Source organism: Eutrigla gurnardus (assembly GCF_963514095.1).
Source record: "Eutrigla gurnardus genome assembly, chromosome: 2".
Classification (NCBI taxonomy): Eukaryota; Metazoa; Chordata; class Actinopteri; order Perciformes; family Triglidae; genus Eutrigla; species Eutrigla gurnardus.
Genome location: NC_139916.1, coordinates 12,512,388 through 12,531,698, shown reverse-complemented (window position 1 = coordinate 12,531,698; position 19,311 = coordinate 12,512,388). Strand labels below are relative to the sequence as shown.

Sequence of the window (19,311 nt, the reverse complement as noted above, 5' to 3'; positions counted from 1 at the left end):
TTTTATACTTAATCATTAGAGTTCTTCCACCACTGATTATCTGTGGAAGCCTATACTTGCACAGAACAGAGGATTACCAGATAGCCACTGTGAAAAGCATCATTACGGTCACAATTATGATCAATAATAATATAAAATTTGGACTTTCTAAATTAGTGGTTTGAGAATTTTACCACCAGGGGAGTTTAGCTGGATTCTCAGCTGTAGTGGAAAATAATCGCAAGTACATTTACTACTGACTGTACTTTTGTTGAGGTACTTGGGAATTTACTCCATTTTCACATAGAAATATTGTACTTGTTACATCCTTTACCTTATCGATGTTTATCCCAGTGTGTTAAAAATGTATCTATGGTGTAAAACAAACAGCACAAAACTGAAGAATTATTTTCTACCTTTTACTTTGTTTTTCTGCAAATGTATTGGGAGTACATTACTGTCCATGATCATTTCAGGACGGCACGTCAATGTTGCATTGCATTGACTGTTTTTAAAGACAGATGCAGCAACGCCTTGGTTTGCACTGGGGTCTGTATGCCGAAGTCGCCGCTGCAAACCCTCTGGTGGCAAAAGTCAGTAATGACACCTAACTCTTCTTGAGCTGTGCATTCTTTTTCCTCCACAGAGACAAAATGCATTATAAATCATTCATTTCCACCTCAGGACGTTAAACTCAGTCTGCACGTTTACTGATGGCCGACATAATGCCAACAATGAAGAGAAGAACACAATAAGCAGCCAATTCTCATTTCACTCTCATATGTCTACGGAGCTACACTCCTGTGGCGACCCACATGTTCAATATGAAAAGAACAGGTGAATAAGTTATATTGACAACCGATGATCACATTAATAAATACAGACCACAACTCAGTATTATGAATGCTATTTTATCCTGCTTCTTTCCAATATAACAGAGTTCATTAGAGGCCATTTTTATTTAATTCCAGCTGGCATTATCTTAACAGTTATATAACAGTTACAGTATTTCTGGTTGGCTGTCATTTAGGCTAAAGAAACGCCCCATTTCATCTTTTAATTTTTCATTTCTTTGTAGTTGTTGTCATGTTTTGTTGACCAAATAATGCACACATTGTAAAAAAAACAATGGGTTTTTCCATTTCTTTGGTGGTTGATGTGTGGATTTGAGTGACTTAAAAGGTTTATTTTGCAAAATCAAGACAACCTACACTTGGCCCAGTGCTGCAGAGATTCAGGGGCCCCATTAAAGTTCAGTGTTTTCAATTAAATTTGATTAATCTTTTATTTAAATTAATCTTTTATAATATGTACCACAGAATCAACTGAAATTGAAATTGAAATAATAATAATAATGCTGAAATGTCCTACTTTTGTGTTATAATGCACATAAAGTGTATTTCTTGTTTCTAGTTGGCAGGCTGGCCAGCCTTTTTTTCATATAGAACACAGTGATGTTGCATTATGCAAATCACTTGTTCCTGTAATCGTTCCATTCAGTCTAGAATGTGGTTGTGGGGAATTCTGACACTAATAAAAGCCTGAGGAAAATCAAATGTCATGAAAATCAAACTCTGAGAGAGACAGACAGAAATATTGACTGATGTGGAGAAGGGAAAAAAGTGGTGAACCAGGAGCGGCCTCTGCCCACAGAAGCAAATTTGAGAAAAATATAAGCGACATGGCAACCACAACCTTGTCTGAACTCCGTCTGCAGGGAAAACTGTGTGATGTGGTGATCAAGGTGGGAGATGTCCACTTTAACGCCCACAAGACCATCCTCAGCGGCTGCAGCTCGTACTGTTGGTGAGTAGCAGAGCAACGACCCCTCAAACAAGACAGGTGTCAGGTTCAAATCTCTGAAATGATCACAATGTGTGAACTACATCTGAAAATCGACACTACTATCAGAGGTGTCAAGATACAGACTTTTTCAAGTAGAAGTGAGGATACTTGTGTTCAAAAAGACTGGTGAAAGTAGAAATACTGATTCAAATTTTTTACTCCAGTAAAAGTGAAAAAGTACAGGCTCTGAAATGTACTCAAAGTAGAAAGTAATCCCGATGAAGGACATTCAAGCTACTGGCTGTTACGACTGTTCCTGTTCATAAGCATATCTGCCCCTCGCTGTTTATAGTTTCTATATTTATTCCATACATTACTCTTCACAAGACTGCCTTTTGTACTTCTGGTCAGAAGTTTAACTGCGTGACTGCGATGACAGTAAAGTTGAAGTTAATCTAAAATAGTCGTCCATTCTTTACTGCATTGCCAACATGTTCGGCTCCTAAAGCAAAGCAACGTCTACTTAGTCTCAGGCTGCGTTTTGTCAAGCGAACTGAAACGTTTTTTTTTTTTTATAGTTTATATGAAGTCTTGACGTACAGGTTGACGTGTGTTGATGCATGAGGATATACGTCACATCATCACTGCACATCACACTACAGAAAAGCAGTTTCCTTACCGCGTTTGCTCGGTTTTACCAGAGAGGGAGAAAAGGTCGTGAGGTCACTGACAAATGATGGCTGGATTAATGGTCTCAGCAAATTTCCCTTTATGGAATTTTTCTATAAAAAGAAAAAAAAAGTCTTTGTCAAGATTTTGCTGTGAATGAGGTTTTGATTTCATGACTTCAACTTTAATAAGCCAGAAATAAGAAACCAAGGCTATTGTTCAATGATCAATAATCACGTCAAACTGATCTACATGTGAAGACCCAGATTTCCTGGGATTGTTTTGGTCCAAAAGGTCCAGATGTTACGGTTCAGTTTCTAAAACCCTGACATGCTGTAAATCCTGCTCCCACAGCACTCTCTTCACTCATCCCTGGGCGGCCGCAGACGAGCAGATGCACACCATCCCGGGGGTGTCGCCCAAGATTATGCACCTCATCATCGATTACGCCTACACCCACTCTGTTCCCGTGACAGAGGATAATGCGGTGGAGGTTTTGGCAGCCGCAGACCAGTTTCTGGTCCCGTGGATTGTTCAGACGTGCTGCCTCTTCCTGGAGGACCAGCTGTGCCCGGGGAACCACATCGGCATCTGGAGGCTGACGGACTACCACCACGTCCCTCAGCTGAGGCACAAGCTCTTCATGCTTCAAGCTACATCATGTACAACTCTGCACAGGCTGTTTTGGTCTCAGGAGTTCCTGGAGCTCTCCGTGCAGCAGCTGGCAGCTATCATTGAGAGCGATCAGCTCGGCATGAAACTTGAGAGCACAGTGTTTGAGACCGTCCTGCGCTGGATTGACCACCTGTCAGAGCAGAGACGAGGTCACATCACTGAACTGTTGTCCACTTTGCAAGGGTATGTAGTCAGCATAGCCTGCAGCAAGGGCTGCAAGGATGAAGGATTTTTGCGGACCAATCTGAAAGTTAGTAGCCTATTGCGCCCGTTCCCTCCATAAAAAGCCAACAGGATATTTTCATTTGAAAAAGTGTGCTGTTTTTCAAACGAGCATCTATTATATTTACATGTTTTTTTCAGTAATATAATCTTCCAAAATGAAGACCACTTTTATGATATTTGAAGCACTAATGCATCCACCAGAAGTACAGAGATAGTGTTACAGATCATGGTAGTGTGAGTAAATATAGGCTGTTAAGGCGGGCAGGTGTGGATGATGCTTGGTGGTCTCATTTCGCCAATGTTTAGCAAAACCGTTTTTTTTTTTAAGACAAGCTAAAGGCATATGATTTCATGTCTACTGACGTATTTTATGACGTATCATCCAAGAAAATGTTTCAGGCATCTCAAAAAAGAAATCTATTGAAAATAACCATTGACTTAGCGTTTTAAGTTGTGCCATTTTCAAGCATTTATTTTTGTGTATATGTTGTGAAATCCATGTTAAATGTAAGTGTTCTGAAATCTGGGGTTACAACGGGTTGCCACCTCTCTCTGGCTGAATGCTACAACACGCACACCAACCTGGACCTCGATAACCCCCATGGTGTGCGGCCGAAGTGGCCTGGGCGTCGCTGCCTACAAAGGTTACATCTAGTAAGTGTGAGGCAATAATGTGGCTCAGAGGTTTTGTTTTGTGCCACATTATTGGTGACTGGAGGACATTCGTCGAGAGATTCTGCCAGCGGTCAGAAGGGAGACCAGCTTATCGCGCAGTCAGTTACTAGTCATAAAGCACACACACATGTGTTTTACCAACAATTGTATTGGGGAAGTAGCGAGCTCAAAGAGAAAGCTATCAGGCCTCGCTACCATATATCGTATCGTCACAAATTCACATACAAATAAAGACTTGACACTGGACATCAACATTTTCCAAGGACTTAGGTAGCAAATGGCAACATTTAAAATCAGGCTTAACTCTTATTTGAACACAGGCGTATTCCTGAGCTGCCAAAATAAATCAATATTAACAAAAAACTTGACAAGCAGAGGTGTCAAAAGTACAGATAGTTGTGTTCAAAAAGGGTAAAATTAGAAGTACTGATTCAACTTCTTTACCCAAGTAAAAGTGAAAAAGTGCAGGCTCTGAAATGGCAATATTGGCATTGTTGCCAACACAGTATCATGTGAAACACAATGCCCCCCCCCCCCCCCCCAAAAAAAGCCTTTTTTTAGGCTGCTCTTTAATTTTGAACCGACAGTGTGAGACTTGTTCAGGGTGTCCTCCAGACGAACTCTACTGAAACACACATTTCACCCTCTCTCTAGATTGGTGGCACCAATGATGGAACCAACCACCAGCACATCATTTAAAACCCTGAGACCAACATGTGGAGCCGGGGACCATCCGTGTTTCATCACCGCAGTTTCTTTGGTATCGAGGTGCTGGACGACCAGCTCTTTGTTGTTGAAGGATAATAAGGCCATACCATGGTATCTGTAGAGCGCTTTGACCAGGGAGCTCGTACTTGGCACCGTGCTGCCGACATTGAGATGCCCCGCGGTGGCCTGAGCTGCTGTGTGCTTCACGGATTCTAAAACGTGGCGGCAAACTTGTTCCCTCGTGGTTGTTTGACGTGCCCCAACATGGACGTGGCTGCAAAAGGATCCATCTAACCCTCAGCCCAGTCCAGACACATGTCCATCGTGGAATGACGACTGACATTAAATGCCAAACTTGAATAAAAAAATGTTTATCTGCATTTTGAAAAGATGTGTTATTACATTATAAAGATAAACATGTTAAATATATTATAACTACAATTATTATTATTATTATTATTATTATAAGTAGAAGTAGTATTAAATTATTAATTATTGCATTCATTATTTTTGCAAATAATATTCATAAAAATGTTTGTGTAATTCATTAACATACTCTAAGGTATTATAATGTGTAGTGTTGGTTACATTTTTTTTTATCCTACCTCTATCCTGTAACCTCACTGACTCAATGAGTGAATACATGAACAAATTAGAATTTTGAGAGATAAATCATCAAATGAAGAAAATTCAAAATAGACATCACATATGCAAGTGGAAATATGTCACTGACTTGTTGGGGAAAAGGACTTCTGAAATATAAAAGGCTGTCATAAAATGAAAACGGCCTTCAATTAATTGCATTGAAACAGGATGAGTTGTAGTAGGTGTTCAAAATGTATAGAATAAGTTTACAATTCGCTATATATTTTTTCTTCATTGATAGGATTATCTATTTTTAAATTATTTATTTATTTCTCATATTAAATCTGTCTGAAAACATTTGTTAGCTACAGATTTAGACGACCAGTGTGTGTAATGGATGTTCAACGTAATACAGGCAATTTTTACAACGTGTCTAATAGTTTTAAAGGCCACAAAAAATACAAAAAAGAAGAAAAATCGACAGCCGGGTCGCCATTATGGCTCTAAGCCGCACACGGGTATGGTGAAAAGGGCGATCCTGGTAGGAGCCAAAATGGCGCCGTTTCCCCTTTAAACGAGACACCAATCAATGTGGTGAATTTTGCGTCTATCCAATCAGAATCCGCTTGGAGGGCGGGGATCCGTCGAACGGGGGAGGAGACGTTTTCGGGGTGTTGTGAATTCGTTTAGCCAAGAAATCTTGAGTAGGAGTTGTCGGGACCGATTTGTTGTGCGTTTTTTCCCGTCGATTCTCACCGATTTCCACCGCGCCAGCCGCAGCCATGCCCGGGATAGAGAAGCTACCGATAGAGGAGACGCTGGAGGACAGTCCGCAGGTAACGGTCCCCCCCTCTCCTCCCGGAGGCTTCAGCTAGCGTTAGCACGGCTATGCTAACTGTCTTTGTAGGTTCAGTGTTTGCCAACAACCAGGGAAGACGTGCCGATTCCACTTAGCATGCTAGCCGCTATCGGCCCAGCTAGTGGAAGCTGTCAAACGGGCGGCTGGAAACGGGACACCCCGCGAACTGTGCCTCGGCATCGGACCGTGACGGCTGTACCGATCAGCTGGTGGTGGGAGGGGGGTGTCAAAATGTCACGTACAGCCAGTTGTCTTCTTTGCACATAGATGAATAGGCAGTCGGCTACTTCCTTAGCCTCCTGGCTAGCTGCGTCCTCTCCTCTCAGGGATAACTTGGTAATTCTGGGGCAGAAAGCTGGAGCTGCACCGCTTCAGATGAGCGGAAACATCCATAAACGGTGATGTCGTCCTCCTGCAGCAAATCCACGGACCAGAACACCTGCTGTCCTTCACTGAGTGGGGTGTGTCCAGCAGTGTGATTATTATAGCTGGGATGTATTAGTTTAGCCCCCCTAAAAGCCTTAAACCCTGAACCCTTAAACACAAGTGACGTCACCCGGCAAATGAGGGCTTGAAATGGTTTAAATACAAACTGGACAGCACTTGACATGCTACTTTAATGACACAAAAACATGTTTATAAAAATTTGGGGGTTTTATTTGACATTTTTGACTGCTTGATCTGAACGTCTTCCACCAGGCTCTTGTCATCACAGAAGAGACGTAAATGTCAAATAATCATTTTTGTTGTTATAGTTAAGACAGCTTCAATAAGCAACATTTTAAATAATTAGTTGATGAATAAACCAGGAGTGTAATAAAGCCCATTCCTGTGATATCAACTGTTTTATGTTCCATATTAAATCTTTAATGTTTCTGCGTAAATGTAATATGTCACACGTGCTGTCCACTTTGTTTGCCTTTTTTTTTTTAATTCCTCAGGACTTCCCCTGGTAACCCCGTTTTTAACGTCACAACGTTATGAACTGTGGGTAATTCCCAGAGTCGGCATCGATGCTGACTTATGGAAAGTGGGCATAAAGGGCTCAAGTAGAAGTACACATACTTAAAAGTACTGATTCAACTTCTTTACTCAAGTGGAAAAACTACTCTAAAGTGTACTCAAAGAAGAAAGTAAAAAGTATTCCTATGAAGGACATTTGTACTGGCTGCTTATTTTTGCAAGGCTAACTGAATCTTGCATCATATTAATAAGAAAAGAAAAAAAATCGATATCGATAATTCCCCTCAAATGCATTATAACTAAAGTAATAATAACCAGAATTGAGGAAGAGAAAAGTATGTTTAAAGTTGCCAGAAAAATAAATACAATGTGGGCCGCATTAAACGATAACCTGTGATTTAAACGGTAAAGAACAGTATCGTATTGTGTAGGTGGGGTTTACATAGATAGGCATTGGTTCGTTTTTTTGGCAGTTACACATAAACGATTATCAATTAACGGCGACTTCGTTTTCGGTTTTATTGACGTTGTGTTTTTCTGCAGACGCGTTCTCTGCTGGGAGTGTTTGAGGAGGACACTGCAGCCATGTCCAACTACTGCGCACAGCTCTATCAGGCCATGCAGAGGATTTATGACGCACAGGTACACACGATTCACTCGCTTTGCAGGGTACAGACGGAACATACAGGTACGTCAATAGTGGCAGCTGATTGGTACGTGTGTCTTTAGTGTCCCGTTTTCTCTTTCAGAATGAGCTCAGTGCTGCGACACACCTGACCTCCAGACTGCTGAAAGAGTACGACAAACAGGTGGGCCGAGTCATCAACCAGCCATCGACCTCTAGAAACTCCCCGCCAGCCTCACGACGCTAGACATTAGCCTTAAAATGGCCATTTAACACTCGCCATCGACCTTGTGAAAGAAGCTGCTTATGTTAAACCGTAGCTATCAGTCTAATGGCCCGAGCTGCTACCATAAAACACCAGCCATGCTTTACAATATTAGCCACAGTAGCCACTAAAATTAACCTTAAGTGGAGGTATGAGACCAATTACACGTTTATTAAACCACTAAATATTTACACAATGAGATTTGTGATAAATAATAGTCAGCAATGTGGATATATTGATTAAGTGGATCAAAGCAAATAATTGAGTGAGTTCAGAAAATACTGCGTGTGTGAAAGGGACCTAACTCGAGCAGTCAACCCTAACAGAAGCCAGAAATGTTGAAAAACCAGACGTTATCTTTATAACACTATCATCAGCCTTATGACAGCAGCCACTGGTCTTATCTGTTACTTCCCCTCTGCATCTGTACAACACTCCTGAACCAAAATGACATCTTGAATGCTTCAGGATTATTTTTTGACTCACCATTCAACTCAATATTTGTTCTGTGACGAGCAATTTTCAATGCTGCTGCAGCGACACTTTACCGTCTAATCCACTCCTTCATGTCGCCGTTGTTGTCTGCAGCGTTTTCCTCTAGGGGGCGATGATGAGGTGATGAGCTCCACCCTGCAGCAGTTTGCAAAAGTCATTGACGAGGTGAGAGAGGATACAAACAAGCCTCAACTCTGTCCATTTGTTGTTTTTATCCTTCTGGGGAAGATTTTAGCTAACAGGTTATGTCGTTACACTTCCTCTCTGTCTCTTTGTAGTTGAGTTCCTGTCACGCCGTCTTGTCCACCCAGCTTGCAGATGCCATGATGTTTCCCATCACACAGTTTAAGGAGCGAGACCTGAAGGGTAGGAAACACATGCAGTCCACTAACAATCCGACCCCGCCACACCTCTGGCCTGAAACGAGACACGGGTGTTTATCATTTCAGAATGATGGAATTGGCAAGCTCGCCAACTAGCCAGTTGTCCGCTAGTTAGTTTGCAGTGGTTACAGAAAATTACCTGATCAAATGGAGCATTAAGTTGTTAAATTGTACTCCTTTACTCCGGCTCTCCGTATCATCTACATTAAAAAATAAATCTCACCTCAGTGAGTCCGCAACTTCCTGTAAGTCTGTTTAGTTTATACAGAAGTTACCCTCCACTACAGTCGCAGTGTTGTGCGGCCGTTAACACACAGATGGAATTGCACTGTTGTCTAAGATAGATTTCCTTTCAGTGGTATTAAGAGACTTAAACCAGAAAAAAAACTTCCCAGGCGACCCTTCTACTACTATAACATGTCGTGTTTGTTTTTTGTCTCTCTCCAGAGATCCTCACCCTGAAAGAAGTCTTCCAAATATCTAGTGATGGTGAGTCAACGCTGCTACTTTAATACTGAGCTTCTGTTCAGGATGATTGCCTTCATGAATCTCCATCTCGTATCGGTGCTACGGTGAGGCTTAAAGCTGCGGTGACGTCCGCTTGTAGCTCAGGTAGAGACAGTTGGGTAAATTGAGATAAAATAATCAAAGAAGCGCGTCATCTACAACATCTGGTTTTTCTCTTCCAACAACCTGTTTCTGCTATTATTTGTTTGTTTGTTTATTTGTTGTTGCTAATATTTCTTTGATTCAATTAAGTTACACATTTATGTCTAGATATCTATGCTTGTAGACTAAGGATTGACCTATTTTTTAATATTCTAATAATCAGTTGAGAAAAGTGCAAATGCTCACATTTAGAGAAGTTTGTAGTTTTTATTTAATAATTTGCTTAAAAAGTGAAAGTTTGACGGATGTCCAATTAGTGTTTATGGTAAATGTAATGGATTTGCTTATTGTAAAGTAATAATGCAACCAGTGCAGTTATTTGATGGGACAGTGATTTGGATGGATGCAATGAAGAACGACTATTTCAGCTAGGTCTAGTCTCTGGGTAACTACGGGTCTCTGGCTCTAGATGTGGTTTAAAAAAAAAAACAGTTCATCGTCGCCTTTGCTTGGATTGTAAACTAGTTACATTTCCAAAGATGGCATCCCAAAAGAGATCTGGCCCGTGGCGACCCTCCATGCGTCAGAAGCGTGACTCTTCTGCTGCCGGATCGCCTGCACGTTTAGCTGCGCTGAAAGCAATTTGAAAAGGATTTCACTTTAATGGTCACTGGTCAATTTGCCTAATGCTTTAAGCTCCTCTCTAACACCTGTTACTATTGAAGAAGAAATGGTCAAAAATTCTTTCCCACCCGTTTCTGTCTGCAGATCACGACGTAGCCATTAACAGATTCAGCCGCCTGTCCAAGAAGCGGGACAACGACAAGGTCAGAAACACTCTTCATGTTAGGTTTATCATCCAGTACTTTATTATTACTAATTCTTTATTTTTACATTTCTAAATATTTACCAGGACAAAAAAAATGGATAAATCTCTGAAACTTTGATTTAAGTTTGTTTATAAGTTATGATTTCTGGAGGAAAATCCTTGAAAGAACATTTAAACTGAAGCATCCATGTATTTGCCTATCGAGGGCTCAACAGTAAGGGTTGCCATTGGTAACCATTTTGAGAAACGAATTCCTGATCACTTTTTAAACGTATGAAAATATCAAAATTAAAAATTCAAGTTGATTCACATATCAAATCTACTGAAACCAGAGGAAGTAGTTCTGTGCCTATGGGGAAAATTTCACAATACATTTTTTACCCTCCAAAATTAAATGATATTATCCCTGTATGTAATATTACCTTAATGGTGAAATAAGAGGAACGTTTTTTTGCGTGTTGCAGTTACGGGCGGAGGCCGTGGAGGATGTCTACACCTCCCGCAAGAAACAGCACCAGACCATGATGCACTACTTCTGCTCGCTGAACACGCTGCAGTACAAGAAGAAGACGGCTCTGCTGGAGCCGCTGCTGGGCTACATGCAGGCCCAGGTACTTAAGTATAGTAACAAAGTACAAATACGTTGTATACTCCTGTACTTTTATTTTCCTGACAACTTTTTATTTTACTCCCCAAATGTGTTTGTTCTGTGCAGATCAGTTTCTTTAAACTGGGTTCAGAAAATCTCACCCAGCAGTGGGAGGACTTCCTGGGAACCATAGGAACCAGTGTCCAGAAGTAAGAACTGGACCCCCAGAGTCCAAACCCCCCTAAACGCCTCTTCATATTTATAGTTTCCTTTTTTTATCTACATATCTTATATACTTTGTACTTTTTACTTCCACTCAGTTTTAAAGTCAGAAGAAATTGCAAATGGATAAAAAGTGTGTGTGTGTGTGTGTGTGTGTGTGTGTGTGTGTGTGTGTAGTGTGCGTCGGGAGATGGAGGAGGAGGTCGGACAGATGCAGGAGACCATCCAGGAGATGGAGAGGTCATGTGACCCTCTGTACGCACCGTGTGACCCTGACCCCGCCCATTCGCCCGTCTGTCGCAACCTGACCAGGAAACAGGGCTACCTGTTCATCCGCAAGTATGACACATATACCGTGTTTTAATACTTTAATCTGAAGTTCTAGGGCTGTAACGAATAGTTCAAAGCTCCTCCACAGTCCAAATATGGTCACTTCCTTCACACAAAATGTAAATGTTCGTCCACAGATCTCAGATGTTAACTAATAGGAAGGATAAAGAAATCTATGAAGTTGTAAAAACAAAAAAAGAACAACATACTGGTGACGATGTTGGCATCTGGTGTTTAAATAGTTTTGAAATAATCTTTCCATCCATTTGGAAGTTGAAGTAGCTTCTTCTGTGCGTCCCTCAGTAAGACGGGGCTGGTGTCGTCGTCATGGGAACGCCAGTACTTCTTCACGCAGGGCGGTAATCTGATGCAGCAGGGCCGTGGCGAGGTAGCGGGCGGGCTGGTCACGGACCTCGACAACTGCTCCGTCATGGCGGTCGACTGCGACGACCGTCGCTTTTGCTTCCAGGTCACTTCCTTCGATGGCAAGAAGTGAGAGGGCTTCTTCTTCTTAAACATTTGTATTTCACTATGTACAGATGCTTGCTTAAATGTTTATGTTCAGAAGTAAGAAACTAAATGACTTTCTGCTTTCGTGGTTGTGTCAGAGTGGTGACGCTGCAGTCGGAGAGCAGGAAGGACTGCGAGGAGGTAAAATATTTTTTTGAAGCGTGACCCGTTTTGATTATCAGCCATCCTTTTGTCTCTTCACGCCGTCTCCTCTGCTGCTTCCTCCTCCTCCAGTGGATCTCCACCATCAACAACATCTCCAGAAGGATCTACCTGAGCGAGAACGCCGAGGTCTGTCTCCTGTGATCTTTGGATGTGGTCCAACAGTGGTTTCAGACTTCTGATTCAGATCTCTGATTCGATTTTGACAATTTGAGCTCACCTAAGACAGTGCTTGTGAAAACAAGTCTCCTGCTTTAATCTAAATCTATATTATTATCGATGAGTTCCGACACGCTGACGGTACTGTCGTCCCATTGGCAGGAGCTGGCAGCCAGAGTGAACCAATCGGCTCTCGAAGCCGTGACGCCGTCGCCGTCCTTCCAGCAAAGACACGAGAGCATGAGACCCAGCAGGTGTGTGTCTTTTTTACACTCAGAACCAATCAGCTGCCAGATATGATGAAGATGGACTCTCGGCAGCCAATCAGATTGCCATCTTTACATCCTCTCTCTCTCTCTATCTGTTCCAGTAAAGGGCGTGTGGGCCGGGCGAGCAGCATCAGCTCTGTGGGGTCAGAGCCATCGCCCGCGCTTTCTGTGCTCTCATTGGATGCCCTGGTTGCCCCGGAGACGCCCATCCAGTTTGACATAATTTCCCCCGTCAGCGAGGAGAACTCGGGACAGAGCAAGACGGCAGCACAGTCCGGCAGGTACGAAGTACTTAAGTAGAGTAACAAAGTATTTGTACTTGAGTAACCCTATTACTCCTTCCAACTGGACGAAGGCTGCGCATACTAGAGCCACATCTTCCTTCCTTTCTTTCACAATAAAAGCCCTCGATATAATAGTTGCAGGCGAGTATTTCAAATTTTTGTGGGCCTTTAGGGTCGCAGCTGGTTAGTGTTGAAAACTCATAACTGGTGTTTGTTCCCAGAAGGAGTAATCCGTTTGGAGAGTCGGGAGACGGCACGGCAGAAGACAGTGAAGGTAACGTCTGCTCTAATATTTTTGGTGATTTGGGGAGCTGTTGGTGTGATCTCCCTCATTAGCCACAGGGGGCAGCACCAAGAACATTTCAGTCCGTCTCCCACACAGTGGATGAAAGATTTTATAGATATTTATATACGTCTGTATGCGTTGTCCAGACTCGATCCTCCACCAGCTCTTCATCGTTCGCTTCCTGGGCTCCATGGAGGTGAGGACTGCCGAGTCGCCAGACGTCATCTCTGAGACCATGAGGCAGATCCTGGCCGCCAGAGCCATCCACAACATCTTCAGGATGACCGAGTCACACCTGCTGATCACCTGCGACTGTCTCAAGTAGGATTGAATTGTCATTTGCGAGACAAATTCTTGGTGAGCGACTGGTAGAGCATTTTCAGTTCCAGTAGCGTCCTGTAGAGGCCGCTGTGTTCCCGACAGCCACAATAGAAACATGTTAGACGGAACAGAGGAACTTCCTGATGGTTTAGGTTACGTTGCTGAAAAGGGGAACGTTTTTCTTAAGTTCTGCATTTAGACAACATTGTTTTGAAAACAATCTGCATGCACACGGATCCACAAGAACTAACCTAAGTTGTAGTATGCATGCCAGGCCAGTAGGTGGAGGTGACACTTTCTAACAGACAACCCTTCTGGTGCATGTAATAATCTGTTTCTGCTGATCACAGTAAGTGTGCAATGTTAATGCATTTATTTCTCTGAACACAGTCAGTTTAAACGTTAAGATGGTGATAGAAACGTTACTTAATATGGATTTTCCATCAAGTAGGACGGGCATCACCATGACACTCTTTTTTGGTATCCTTTCACATTTTCTGTGCAGTAAAAAGTCTGATATTTTTTGTTTCAGGCTCATTGATCCTCAGACACAAGTCACGCGACTCAGGGTGAGGTGATGTTTCTCCGCTCATGTGTTTTCAGTCTGCGACATGTTTCTAGTGATTTATCCTCCACCTCCTCTTCCTCTCGTCCCGTAGTTCCCCCTCTCCACTGTGGTTCAGTGTTCGTCCCACCAGGACAACAAGAGGCTGTTTGGTTTCGTCTTGCAGCCGGCGGGCGCGCAGGGTGACAGCCGAGCCGTCTGCTACATCTTTGAGTCCAACAACGACGGAGAGAAGGTCGTCCATCTCTTCATCTGTTTTCATTTTGACGATGCAACACTCCGCCGGTCCGTCCGTCTGATCCCCGTGTGTCTTCTTCTTCTTCTTGTGTTTCAGATCTGCGACAGCGTCGGCCTGGCCAAACAGATCGCCTTCCACTCTGAGATGGTAAGACTGATAAGACCGTGACTTCACTCGCTACATTTTTGGGCGATGGTGCATTCGAGTGAATCATTTTTTTGCCGTCTTATTGTCGTGCAGGACCGCAAGGCCGTGGAGAAGAGGAAGGAGCACGACAAGGCCAAGGAGAAACAGAAGGAAGAGCTCAGCAAGCAGAGACAGATAGAGAAGGTGACCTTTAACCTTTTGTACATTACGCGTATCTGGATAAAGCTCTCGTTTTCACATCACAGATTTAATTTTCTTTCATTTAAATCAGATTTCATTTTTCAAATGGCCCTATTTTTTAAAAAGCGTTAAAACAATGTGGAGCTGCAGGACGAAGGTAGATTTTAAAGCAATCGCAGTCATCTCCTGAAGCAACACACAGTGATCTGATCTTTAACGGTCTTCCAGGATCTGGAGGAGCAGAGCCGCTTGATCGCCGCCTCGAGTCGCCCCGCTAACCCGCCTGCCGCCGATGGACAATTCCTGGTGCTTAGCAACAGCCAATCGGAGGACAGCGACGCCGGGGAGGAGGGGAAGAAGAAGGGCGAGTCTGAAGCCTAATGAAGCCAACGGTGGGTGCATGTTTTACCAGCCAGGCGGGTCCCAGCTGGTGCTGTCAAAAGCTCAGGAATCAGAGGGGAACGCGCCCGCCCGAACACCTGCTCGCCCGCCCCGGGCTGCCTGGCTCTGAAAAACACTTGCTCCCTCACTTCCTGGACTGACGTTTGTGGCGGAGGGCGGTGGAAACGTCTCATCACAGACTTGTGTTTTGTGTGTGTGTGTGTGTGTGTGTGCAAAAAAGAAACGCTGCTTTTTATACCTGCTCTCCAGAAAAAGGATGCTAATATAGATTTAACCTGCAAGTTTTTTTTTTTTTTAATGTTCATTTTCTAAAAAACGAGCTTGCGGCAATGACTGAGGAATAACGAAGCAGGAGCCGAAACGAGACAAAGTCGGATTTGGAAACCCCAGAGAGAAAGAGGAAACATGGAGTCTTATTTTGAAGAGTATTTCTGTTTTTTGTTGGGTTTTTTAAGAGCTTTCAGCTGCATTGGATTCTTTTCATTTTTTCCTGTTCTTTTATTCATGTCATGATCAAATGAAAAGTTTCAACGCTTAGTGGTTTAATGACGTTTACAGGAAATTAATCTGCAATCATGTAACTAATCGATTAACGGTTCCAGCTTTGAGGTTGGTTTTTCTCACAGTCGGATTAATAATAACTGCAGGTCGTCGTCACAGTGAACGTCATGACTACTTTTATCTGGTCAGAGTGAAGTGTGGCGTCGTCGTCCTCATAGTTTGTTGAAGCAGCAGTACGTTCCCATGACAACAGCAACGTCTCTGCCAGCTGATTTTCAGAGTTCACTAACGGTTTATTAAGATAAACATCATCATCATCCAGTCAGCAACAGATTACTTAAAGATTTTCAATATGTCTTCGGTTAAAATTGGGCAGAATATTGTGGAATAAAACAAAGTATTTTTTGATGCCGTTTGTTGAAACGGCAAAAAATTCTTTATGAAAAACGGCTGATTCAGCTTTTTTTTTTATTTTGCTAATTTTCCAATGAGAACAAATGACGCCGCGTTGCACTACAGATAAACATGAAATGTTCAATGTTTCAGTCCAAAATCTCTAAATTTAATACACTTATGTATTATTCTAATGGGAGAGTTGCCTACATATATGTATAGAAAATATATATATATCAAACAATTAAAAATCTTAATGAGATTAATCACCACATTATAGAAAAGAAAAATATTGAAGGCTATTTTCACTTGAAGATTTTTATTCAACTTCTGCCTCAGACATTAATCGTTGCATGAAAAGTAGCGATAACCTTTTAGCACAAATCTGATCAAACGATCTCTCTCTTTTAGCACATTTTGTCAACGGTTTCTCCACTTTGAAACAAACTAAGTTGTCTTTGATATGCTGCTACACTTGTTGTTCAGAATTACATGTTTTAACACAAATGTTTCTGCCCGAGTCGCCCGACGTCACAATATTTGTCTGCGCTTTGAGGTTTCTGTGACGTCACGTCGATCCTCACCACCCAGCCGTTCACTTGTCTGCCTTTTATCCGAAAGCAACCCGCAGCGATCTGCTTCGAAGCCAACATCTGCAAACATTGCATTCTGGGATGTTAAAAGGTCAGAGGTCACAGCTGTGAGGAACTTAAATCAGCAGTTAACTGGAGGATTTGATTTTGGGGGTTTTCTTATTTGGGAGGAGGTTTTCTTGCCGTGATCTGGTGAAGAACTTGTTGAAGTGGAGCTGCACTTTACTGACGCAGGAAAACGGGATCATGATGTTGAGGGGGGGGATCATGACGGGGACATGATGTTCAACTGTAAATATGTATCAGTGATTATTGTTTCAGTGTCATGAATGAATGAATAATTAAAAAAAAACAGATGAATAAAAGCACTAACTCAAACTTATCCGACTCTGTCTGCTGATTTCACATCAAATGAACCTCCACAGACGTGATTTAAAAACAGGACTGATGTCTTTTTAAAGGAAAACGGTCAACTCGTCCGTTTGAAGACCAATAAAACAAACACGTGACACCTTCAAAACACAGTATCGTTGAGCACATCGGATAATTAATTATGAACTGTGAAATAAACCTCGTCTCAGTAACCTCTATGGAGTCAAACTGATCTCAGAACTGGTCACAAACGTATGTCACATGATCTACAAATGAAAACTTACATTTATAGGTGGGTTCCAGTTGTACTCGGAAATCGGGATATCCGAGCTCCGAGTCGGAAATTTCAACTGGAAAGAGGTCCCTCGGGGACCTATCTTTTCCCTGATCCCAGGGTGGTGCCCCGTTTATTCATGATTATATATTAAATATAATTATTAATACCGATAATCATATTGATATTAATAATTAACTGTTGATAACCAAATCTGCTCCTGCTACAACCCCAACAATATATTATTATTATTATTATTATTATTATTATTATTATTATTATTATTATTATTATTCTGAAGTCAGTAACATCAACATGGGGAGCTTCTCTCAGGGAAACCACTTTGTAAAAAGAGGCTGAACTGAATTCTACTGAACTTCTAACCTTCCTCTCTTGTCCTCCAGAACGAGCCGCATCACATCACAAAGTCCCGTCCCCGATTTCCACCAAGGGACGGATGTAAGCCACTATTTTATTCATTTAAATGGAACTGCATTCATTAACATTTTGCACAAACACAGGTCGGGTTAGTAAATATTCAGAAGATAAGATAGAACTGTATTAATCCTGAAGGAAATAACATCAGAACTATACATATAAACAATATAAATATAGAGTACATAAGAAGTAATACTAACACCGGTGCAACAATAGTTTTTAACAATTAAAATGTAGTTACATTAAAGTAAAATACAACCACATGAGACTAAGAGTAAGAATATAAAGTAAAAAATAATACTAACATAACGACACTGTAAAATAAAATTCATAAATATAATGAGTACAGATTGTAAGAGATAAACATGTGATGATTATGGGATTATTGTGTGTAATTGTGTGATTATCTTTCTTCCAGAGCTGTTTCCGGAGACGTTCAGGGTCAAAAGGTCGGATGTTAAACTTTAACGAAGGAAAACCCCCCTTATATCAACACGTAAGCTTTTATTTTTACTCATTAAAATGTTTCATTGTTTGTTGCAGATATTAAACGGCAGAAATATAATATAATATAGAAATATTAGTATAAATTCACAACATACTGTGTGATATTGTGGTATGAAATGACATGATAGAAATGTTTCTCCATAATTATCCACCATATAATCATGTTTCTCTCAGGGAGAAGATCCAGAAGACCCATGATGGAAGTTGGATCGACACTTTGCAGAACCGTCTGTACAGATTGGTCCTGATCTGTCTGCTGCTGCTGCTTTCACTCTTCATCATCTGGCTTCGCTACACTTAAAACAAGTTCTCTGACAGGAAAGTTAATGACGTTTGTTATTGAAGGACGAGCTGGTGGCGCCCTCTACTGGTGTCTCTAACTAACAGCATGTGTATATATGTCTATATGACACCTCTCAGATTTAGCTGAAAAGCGGTGAAAATATGCCTTATGTTACCAAACAAAGGAATCTGAAGTTTCAGGTCAATATCTCAAACGGTTTGCCCGTGGCGTCCGTTTGAATTTCAAGTGCCACGCCCCTTTTTGACACATTGGAATTTCGCATTTCATTTGTTGGCATTTTTGGAGGCCCATAACTTCTGTTCTAATAGTGATAGAAGGATGAAAATGTGTGTTAGTTCATTGTAGTTTGTACTACACAATGAAGGCAGAATCAACATTCCTTACTGTTTGGGTGAGAGGTGGGTCACCAAAGTCCAATTTTTCACTTTTTGGGTGCCCCCAGCACCACGATGAATGATTAATTCATATTTATTCTTATAATGAAATAAAACCTTTGACTATGAAGCTCCATCATATGAATTTTATTCTTCATAATGCACCATTTTGGACATTTTCCCCCCAGAAGTCTGGAATGTAGATCAGGTCGAATTTAGTGATGATAAAGCATGAAAATAGTGGAAATAACTTAGTATTATGCTCAGTGATGGCAAACAATGAAGCGTCCTCACTGCTGTTTTTTATTTTCAACGATCCTGATCGGGTCCAGGTGGACTTCAGGACCAGTTTGCAGCACTACCGACACCCCACATCTCCACGGTCCACCGGACACTGAACAGGCAGCAGTAGGCCTACCTCCCCGATCCCAAACTCCTCGGCGATGGCTCGCCACAATCCGTCCCTCCTCTCTGCATCTTGATAGTTTTCAGACTGTCATACGGCGCTTTGTTTTGAGTGGCGAGTGACGGTGTTTGGTAAATTAAAGGTATTTAATAAGCA

General features: G+C 41.9%; 1 protein-coding gene and 1 long non-coding RNA gene across 3 annotated transcripts; both read left to right on the top strand.

Moving 5' to 3' along the window:
* Positions 1 to 5,968: 5,968 nt before the first annotated feature.
* On the top strand, positions 5,969 to 16,845 carry appl1 (adaptor protein, phosphotyrosine interaction, PH domain and leucine zipper containing 1). Of its 2 annotated transcripts, none has more exons than XM_084030732.1 (22): positions 5,969 to 6,137; positions 7,667 to 7,765; positions 7,873 to 7,932; positions 8,602 to 8,673; positions 8,787 to 8,874; positions 9,339 to 9,380; positions 10,269 to 10,327; positions 10,794 to 10,940; positions 11,045 to 11,127; positions 11,318 to 11,479; positions 11,774 to 11,962; positions 12,079 to 12,121; positions 12,215 to 12,271; positions 12,464 to 12,555; positions 12,672 to 12,851; positions 13,079 to 13,128; positions 13,287 to 13,461; positions 13,994 to 14,030; positions 14,121 to 14,261; positions 14,361 to 14,411; positions 14,505 to 14,594; positions 14,820 to 16,845. In XM_084030732.1, exons 1-22 carry the CDS (start codon positions 6,084 to 6,086, stop codon positions 14,970 to 14,972), a joined length of 2,124 nt encoding a protein of 707 aa, XP_083886858.1. In that variant the 5' UTR covers positions 5,969 to 6,083; the 3' UTR covers positions 14,973 to 16,845. The 2 variants fall into 2 exon arrangements, with proteins under 2 accessions (XP_083886858.1, XP_083886857.1); XM_084030731.1 differs by having other exon boundaries at positions 13,076 to 13,128.
* A 683-nt stretch (positions 16,846 to 17,528) lies between these two features.
* On the top strand, positions 17,529 to 18,841 carry LOC311026442. Its single transcript, XR_014598488.1, has 3 exons — positions 17,529 to 17,585; positions 17,983 to 18,060; positions 18,246 to 18,841. It is a non-coding gene; the product is annotated as an uncharacterized lncRNA (long non-coding RNA).
* Positions 18,842 to 19,311: the final 470 nt, after the last annotated feature.

Coding starts and splice junctions, on each gene's coding strand:
- appl1 (XM_084030731.1), top strand. CDS start 6,084: ATGCCCGGGATAGAGAAGCTACCGATAGAGGAGACGCTGGAGGACAGT. Junction 7,766..7,872: donor AGAGGATTTATGACGCACAG/GTACACACGATT, acceptor TTTCTCTTTCAG/AATGAGCTCAGTGCTGCGAC. Junction 13,129..13,286: donor CACGGCAGAAGACAGTGAAG/GTAACGTCTGCT, acceptor TGCGTTGTCCAG/ACTCGATCCTCCACCAGCTC.